The 8,842-nt window shown below is 35.4% G+C and overlaps 1 protein-coding gene across 2 annotated transcripts in view; it reads left to right on the top strand.

Annotated features, from left to right (window-relative positions):
* LOC106884505 (intermembrane lipid transfer protein VPS13B) overlaps nt 1–8,842 on the top strand; it is a 120,027-nt gene that overhangs the window by 17,505 nt on the left and 93,680 nt on the right. For both annotated transcript variants that reach the window (XM_014935924.2, XM_052967034.1), the window contains exons 8-13: nt 1,848–2,039; nt 3,029–3,153; nt 3,795–3,976; nt 5,577–5,723; nt 6,973–7,152; nt 8,018–8,221. In XM_014935924.2, the coding sequence (XP_014791410.2) occupies nt 1,848–2,039; nt 3,029–3,153; nt 3,795–3,976; nt 5,577–5,723; nt 6,973–7,152; nt 8,018–8,221 (1,030 nt within the window). The remainder of the gene's footprint in view (nt 1–1,847; nt 2,040–3,028; nt 3,154–3,794; nt 3,977–5,576; nt 5,724–6,972; nt 7,153–8,017; nt 8,222–8,842) is intronic.

Here is an 8,842-nt window from a genome sequence, read left to right as displayed (position 1 = left end):
ATCTCATGTGCCACCCGCACAAGAACCAGTCCAGGGGCACTGGCAACGATCTTACTTGGCTTGCCGGGTCTTCTCACGCACAGCACATTTCCAAAGGTCTCGGTCAGTAGTCATCGCCTCGGTGAGGCCCAATGTACGAAGGTCTTGCCTCACCACCTCAGCCCAGGTCTTCCTGGGCCTACCTCTTCCACGGGTTCCCTCAACTGTTAGGGTGTGGCACTTTTTCACGCAGCTATCCTCCTCCATTCTCACCACATGTCCATACCAGCGCAATCGTCTCTCTTGCACGCCACAACTGATGCTTCTAATGTTCAGCTTCCCTCTCTCTATAGATCCACCCCATTTGTACTGCGGGTGTATACATATGTGTATGTATATATCTAGGTTAATATAGTCTGGATGCATTTATATCGTTAACAAAGATGGGATGGTTGAACACCACTGAACAAAAGCTTACATTCAAATATAATATATTCATAGTTTTAAGCATCTCACTTTCATTTGTTTAGCCTTATTATCTTTATTATTTTTATAGAAAACTTGCATCTACATTAAAAAATAAGATTCAAAGCCCTGAAAAAATTTGAACAGGAAATTTATGCACTTCTTTTATTGTTATATATATATATTTAATTTAATGCAAAATAAATTGTGATTTAATATGTATTAGTATTTATATATGTATGTTGATTTAAAAGAAAAGTTTAGTTAAGATATTTCTATATGTCTCATGTTAAATATCAAAGTATTTCATGTGGCAAGTGAGTTGCAACATTAATTCTGTCATCCATAATAACTATAAATATATTCATTAGCAGAATTTTAAAATGTTGGACAAAATATCTTGTATCTATTTAGTCATACTGTTTAGCATTCTGAGTTCAATACCCCTGAGGTCAGCTTGACCTTTCATCCATCAGGGTCAATCATGAATCAGTAATGAAGTTGATCACCACTGATCAGATCAGCAACAGGCCATGACAAAGAGGAGGTCTTCAAGAACAAGTGTGAAGGATGCAAAATTTCCTCCTACTATGCAAGAAATATTAGTAGTAATTTCTTTTCATTTGGTAAAAGGTTACAAAATTTTAATGGACTAGGAATGAATGGAAAAGCAGAAGTAGACCCTAGTGAGAATGTTGACAAGTAAACATTTTATCTGATGAAACATTTTATCTGTGAAACATTTTATCTGATACTCTACCACATGCACATCATGGTATATATTAGATTGGTCAGAAACAGAATATTTTCATTTCTATCGAATCTGTGTTATCATGTGCATAAAGCAAATACTTACCATATGTCTGTTACATCTTTACCATGTGTGCTTTATATCTCACTTTGCACTCTAGCATGACATACCTGTGCTATAAGTGCTTTTGATATCCAGTCATTTTCTCAAATACATGTTTTTAAATGTCTAACTGTGTGGGATGAGTTGTTTTTTAAAACAATTATATTTTCAAGCTATTAACCTCATCTATTAGAAATAAACATTTAAAAAAATGTTTACATTTACACTACATTTCGATGAGTTTCATCTCTAGCTGAAACGTTGTAATCTATTCTGAGATCCAAGTATTTTGTTCTTCTTTTCCTATTTTTTTTGGGTAATGCTGGTATTTTTTATGACTGAGAAGACCAGTCCCTGCAGTCAACTAATTTCATTTATCAAGTGCATCTTGTGTAAACGCATGTTTCATGATTTAGACCTAGTGCAAATGTAAGTTTTGGAAACATTTTTCAACTCTAGGATGAGGTTAATATTCTCAAAAATTATAGCCTTATATATCGTCTCTTTTCCTGTGTTGTTTTCAACTTAATATTTTGATTCTGAATTACAGACTAGCACCAAACGGTCTACTGAGATGTCATCAACTCCATGTTCACTGCCAGCTGTAGTAGTGTCAGCTTCCCGTTTTGAGTTACAGTTTTATCAAGCTATGTATCCTCAGCACGTTGTCCGACTGGTCAGTAAACTAGCTGGACCTTCTAGTCAGCTCATGCATAATTGTTACACACACATGCAACTAAGGGTAAATATGATAAACTTTTTATTTGTTAATTGCTAACATCTTCTACCATTCTTTATGTGCAGTTATTTAGTTATGCAGCAATTTTAAGTGGAGATTTAACATTAGGTTTCTTATTCCTTTTAATGAGGTATATTACTGAAGTGCTGTTTGTGATCCACATGGATTAATATATGTAAAATCTGAGGCACAATGACTGCAGTTAGGCTGCTGGACTATTGACTACTTAGTCATAAGTTCATATCTTACTATTGTCATTGTGTTAAGTTTTTGAGCAAGGTGCATGAATAACCCATTGTGCTCCAGTTGTTATACTAAACAAAAGGAAAACAAGCCCTTAACCCGTTTTTGTGGTGAAGTGGTATATTCCAAAGAAAAAACATTTGCTCCTGTAATTGAATAATCTCTTACTTCCATACAAAAAGAGCATGTACTGCAGGAAAAGGGAAGAATACAAAAAGAAAGAATGTGTGCGTTAATCTGTGCATTTTGTTGTTTGATTCAAGGTGTGTTGCAAGTGAGTGTGTTGCAACTTATCTTATCAGTAACAGCAGCATTTTGATGCTCACTTTTTATGCTTGCATGGATCCAATGGAATTTGTCTTTTCTGTTGCCAATATTTATCTGTTACCAAGTAAGGTAATGTTTTCCTGTAACCAATCGTGTTCCATGGAAGATTAGAAACAAAAGACACTTGTTCTGTAGCATTGATGCTTGCTTACAATTATTGCACAAAGTCAAGACAAGGACAAACACATACTCACATATACAATGGGCTCCTTTCAGTTTCTGTCTACCAAATCCACTCACAAGGCTTTGGCTGGCATGGGGCTTTAGAAGACAATGCCTGAGGTAAAGACATTTGCCCACACAGGGGCACTGAACTCTAAACCATGGAGTTGGGAAGCAAACATCTTAATCACACATTCATGTTTGCAAATACAAAATTTTCTTTAAAACTTTACTTTATAATGTTTCTTTTTCTGTTTTAGTTGTTTGGTTTATCTGTGGGTCTTTTGAACATTGACAAAACTGGCAAGCCATCTCATACTGAAACAATTATTTCCCCTTGTAGTGGATCTGTTTACAAGAAGTCACTGCTTTTTCCAGAAAACTGGTTTGTTCTTTTTTTAATTCTTTCTGCTTTTTCTTCTCTGTCTCCATTTCTCTACCCAATAAAGTTATAAATGTTATTTTCTGTTTCATTTCTTTTAAAACTTCCAAAACTTCTTTCTGTGAGTGTTATTTTAATTGGTCTGTCCCTTTTACTATTTTGTGAAGAGATACGTTAAACATAGTTACTTCAGAGCTGTAATTTTTAAGATTCAGGTATTTAATTGTGTCTAATCTATCATCTCAAAGTAATGAAGATAGTTAAAATCATAAAATTCCAATTATATGTATTTTGATCTTAGTTGGAACTCTTCACAGTGGGTCTGAATATTAAATTATTTATGCAAATCAAGTTTTTAAATCAGAAATGGTAATGAGAGAGAAAGAGAGAGAGAGAGAGAGAAAGAGAGAGAGGGTGGGAAAGAGAGAGAGAAAGGGAGGGAGAGAGAGAGAGAGAGAGAGAGAGAGAGAGAGAGATGGCTTTTGAAATTGGAAAGATAACTAATTTCAAGACTTCAATTTTTTTTTATCTAGAAATCACAAATTTAGTTTTTGTAATTTGTGTAACCTTTTAAGAGGTTGGATTACTAGGAATATGATATGTGCTTCCAGATTTATTTACTTGTCCATTTTATCCATTTTCAGGAAGAATCCTTATTTACCATCTGTTGAATATATGGTTGAAGTTCCTCAATTTAGTCTCAGCATTAAGAAGGCACATGTACATTTTGTTTTCAACATCTGGAAGACGTGGCTTGAGAAGAAACCAAATGCAGCCTCTTCAGAAGCTTCTGACACTTTGTTCCAAGATATGGCACAATACAAAGGTTTTTTGCTTTTATCATTTATGTTTTAACACCTGTTTTTTTTTTTAGAACTTTGTTTTTCCATCTTTAAATATGTGCGACAAAGTCAGCCTTAGCCGCTCATAAAGTCTACTATGGGGCATGTATTTAGAATTTTTTGGCACAGCTCTTTCTATGTCTTATGCAACTTTGCTTGTAGAATACTGTGATTTTACTTTTTCAAAAATGATGTCACCTTGAGATGTATATAATTCTCTGTTAAGATGCATTATATGATTCATAACTATATTTTCAAAGTAGAGATTATTTAAGTGACTCCTTAGTGTATCATTTAGAATGTTTAGTATTTTCTTGAGTTCCTGTTATTTCAGTTGTCATCTGTCAGTTTTCCATACAGTAGACTTTTTTTTAGAATTTTAGAGTCATACTTTTGTTTGAATGTAGCTTATTGTTTTTAGCTGACAATTTTTATAATACTCTCTTCTGTGCAACATTCAGCTGATGTTGTAAGATTTTGTACAGAACCTGAATGAAATTTGGCTTACTGTTAAGATATTGGGAATCTCTCTAAGTTATGATGCAGTTGAATCACCAGGTTATTTTGTATCCTCAGGGAAAATAATACATGAATCTAGCACTTATGATGGTCCAGGTTTACACATTGTTTTGAATTCAAGTTGTGAAATATTTATGGAAACTTATTTGTTGGCTGATAAAAATAGATCTTAATGAATGTAGTAGGGATATAAAATGTATATTAAACAATATCATGTAGGTTGGTGTATCCTGGTATCTTTTCTGTTAATATCATTGTCAAATTAGACGTAGGAGTAGCTTGCTTACCAACCATGGCATCTTGGGCAAGTGTCTTCTACTATGGCCTCGGGCCGACCAAAGCCTTGTGAGTGGATTTGGTAGACGGAAACTGAAAGATGCCTGTCGTATATATGTATATATATATATATATATATATATATATGTATGTGTGCATGTGTTTGTGTGTCTGTGTTTGTCCCACCCCCCCAACATCGCTTGACAACCGATTCTGGTGTGTTTACGTCCCCATAACTTAGCGGTTCGGCAAAAGAGACCGATAGAATAAGTACTAGGCTTCCAAAGAATAAGTCCTGGTGTCGATTTGCTCGACTAAAGGCAGTGCTCCAGTATGGCCACAGTCAAAAGACTGAAACAAGTAAAAGAGTAAAAGAGTAAACTGAAAGCAGGGCAACACCCAAAGCTTTCTGATGTTCTTCTTGACTAGTAGGCAGTAAAATTGTCCTTTTTGTTTTGAGAGAAAGTTGTTTGTCGGTCAAGTTGCTTTGAGAGAAAGTTGTTTGTAGGTCAAGTTTTTGTAGGTCAGTATGCTACGCAGCGATATAATTACTGACATTTCAAACATAGCCCTTCATTGAAGAGAACATGATTTTTGTGCCTAGGGGAGCACTTAGCTGGTTTTTATTTTGTGTGGATGAATTTTATTTTTGAGAGCTCTTTATTCTGAAAGTAGTTTTCTCCATGATTTTACTCTAATGCAACTTTGTGTGTGTGACTCAGCTTACATTTTGTAATATTCAATGGTAATTCATCAACAAACTGAAATTTGAAATGTATTTGATTGCAGAGCATGATAGCAGTAGCAGTTCCTATAAATTCCTGCCATTATTTGAACTGACGTTGGGTACATTTGAAATGAGATGTTGCCTCACGCCGTCTGCAAATGCTTTCACAGGAACACTAACTAGTATCCAAGCTGTCATGTATGTTAACAGTAAGTAATTGTAATTAAACTTTTGAGTGGTGCAATCATTGAGCAATTAGAGTGCATTAGTTAAATACCAATGGTCAGCAGTTCAAGCCTTGAATTAATGCTAAAATATATAAATAAAAAGAAACAGATTTATAACTTTATGTATTATAATTTGTCAGTCACATCCTAAGAGATGACATGTTGTTTGATATTTTCATTTGCTCTATGTTTCAATCAGTTTGATTTCTGTTCACCATTAGTTATCTTATGTGTTCAAATTTGCTGACTGGACTGGAATTAGGAAATTGAGGGTGAAAACATTCTTATCCATCAGTCTGATATTCTGTGCACATTCAAGAATGAAACAAGGATGACATTTAGAAATCAGACCAATGGAAACTGTTTTTATGAATATTAGAAAAAGATTCATCTCTTGAGATGGAATTACTAGTTTAAAATATTACAATCTTATTAGCAACATTTTCTTTAGACATTTAGATATATTGTCATAAACCAACTATCTTTCATCTTCAAACTCAACATCAGTCTCCCTAATTTTACTTAAAGGAGGCCCTAAAAATATGGGTGTTACCCTTCTTTCTTAGACTGACACACAAAAAACAAAAATCCTACTCTTTAAAAATTCAATAAATTAAAAGAGGAGGGTAATATCCATGGTCTTTGTTGGCCATCCTAGACAATTGATATTGAGGTAGTTGATGCTCTATTTGAATGTTTGTATAACAATGGATGGGAGTGTATTCAGGAGGGTTGCAGTCTTGAGGACATTAGCTGGTAGGAACATTAGTATGCTGGGCAATATGCTTAGCGGTATTTTGTCTGTCTTTACGTTCTGAGTTCAAATTCCGCCGAGGTCGACTTTGCCTTTCATCCTTTCGGGGTTGATAAATTAAGTTGTGTACTGGGGTCGATCTAATCAACGGGCCCCGTCCCCCAAAATTTCAGGCCTTGTGCCTAGAGTAGAAAAGAATACATCAGGGCCTTTTGTAAATATTTTGTTTGTGACCATGTACAGGAAACTGAATTTAATATAGTTTAGCTCACATAAATACTAAGGTACCAGATTTTGTTTTACTTTTTGGAAATGTTATCCGTTATTAAACTTGTATCCCTTCCAATATTAGGTGTTTTATCATTAATTTCTTTAATACTACAGTACTTATAACTAAGCTTCAGGTTTATTTTGTCTGTCCTGTAGTTGTTATTTTGTGGAAACATTAAATGTATTGTTTTTGTTTTGTTTATACAGGTGGAGGTGGTGGTGGCAAAGGATACATCATCCCTTTAATTTCCGGACCATCACAAACAACAACTGTGACATCATCGTTGTTCTATTCCGGCAATGCTCCTCCAACTTTGGCATCATTAGACTCTGTCGACTGGCTCAGTTTCACTGTTCAATTACCATCAAAGATTGATACACCAGAAGGTACCATATGATTTGTTTGTGTGTGTAACAATAGCCTTGAGTCTTCCTTGTTGTTCTTTAGTACCATGTCTGCTCCGATCAAGCAAACTTAGGATGAAGACATTCTAGCAGTGACAGTCCCATATATTATACTCACATAGTGCATGCAGGATTACTTTCACAAAGTGCTTTTTTTTATTAAAATAAAAAGGTGTTATTTGTGGGAGATTTAGTTGCTATTTCAAACATGTTGAATAACCTTGTGATTTCTTTGTTGGTTCAAATAACATTCAGTAATATTATGACATTATGACTGTGATTTTGTAACTATACAAGGGTTAGATATCATCGTCGTTTAACGTCCGCTTTCCATGCTAGCATGGGTTGGACGATTTGACTGAGGACTGGTGAAACCAGATGGCTACACCAGGCTCCAATCTGATTTGGCAGAGTTTCTACAGCTGGATGCCCTTCCTAACGCCAACCACTCCAAGAATGTAGTGGGTGCTTTTATGTGCCACCGGCACGAAGGCCAGTCAGGCAGTACTGGCAACGGTCACGCTCAAAATGGTGTATTTTATGGGCCACCTGCACAGGAGCCAGTTCGGCGGCACTGGCAACGATCTCACTTGAATGTCTTTACAGATGCCATCCGGCACAAGTGCCAGGAAGGCGATGCTGGGCACAGGTGCCATGACCATTTCGCTTTCGCTTGCCTCAACAGGTCTTAAAAAAAAAAACAGTGACTGCTGGACCCTTCAAACATGTAAACAAATATACATGCATGTATGTAACTTTCAGAAAACTTCCTTAAGTTTAAAAACTGATGTTTTGTGGTAGCAGGAACTTAATCTTTGAAAAATGTTTTTTTTTTTTTTCTTTACAGCTCCTGCATTACTTCAGATGAATGTCTGTGGTTTGGCCATCATGTTAGATTCTTCCATATATCAGTGGCTTTCTTATACTCCAAAGAGTAAAGTTAATTTGAAAGTAACTCACCAACAGAGGCAGCATCAAAAGACAACCAGTGTAACTATTGATCCTGAACTTGTACAGACTACATCACCTTTACAAAGAAACCTCTCCCAAGGTAAGCGGAAGTTGTGTGTGTTGAATATTGTGCAAACACTAAATGGGTGGTCTCCTTCCAATCAACCGAGTTGACTGCACAGGTTCAATTTTCAATTGTACCATCTCACTTTATTCATTCTTCATACTTATAACATGTCTGTTGTCAATAGCTTGAAGAGGGTCGGGCTCTGGCCGACAGGTTTGCTGATGGTACCCTATATAAAAATGAAGCTGTCATTTCTTTAACCCTTTCGTTACTATATTTCTGACCAAAATACACCCCTCATGAGTTTCAATTAAATTCTGAAATAATCATGAATTTAGACTAGTCTCATTAAACACCTGTAACTTTTTTATTTATCAACATATTAATGTGATATTTGGAACATAATTAAAGAAAGGGTTCTTAATCAATTCTATTGCATAATTTTTGTCTCAAAGTTCTCCACGTACTGGGGGGGGGGTACTGCAAGTGTCTCTCACATGTAAATATTAGTTCAGCTTCACAAATCGTACTCGTTCATAATACTGGAAATATATTCATCGCCAAAAGGTTCCTGATCGCTCCAGTAATTTGTTATTCTGGGTAACTGTCCAATACCATAATAATATTTATGGCAAAAAATGCCCGTATTTCATC

This window comes from Octopus bimaculoides, chromosome 4 (genome assembly GCF_001194135.2).
Source record: "Octopus bimaculoides isolate UCB-OBI-ISO-001 chromosome 4, ASM119413v2, whole genome shotgun sequence".
Classification (NCBI taxonomy): domain Eukaryota; kingdom Metazoa; phylum Mollusca; class Cephalopoda; order Octopoda; family Octopodidae; genus Octopus; species Octopus bimaculoides.
Note: the sequence above shows the minus strand (reverse complement) of the source record. Positions and strands in the feature narration are given on the sequence as shown.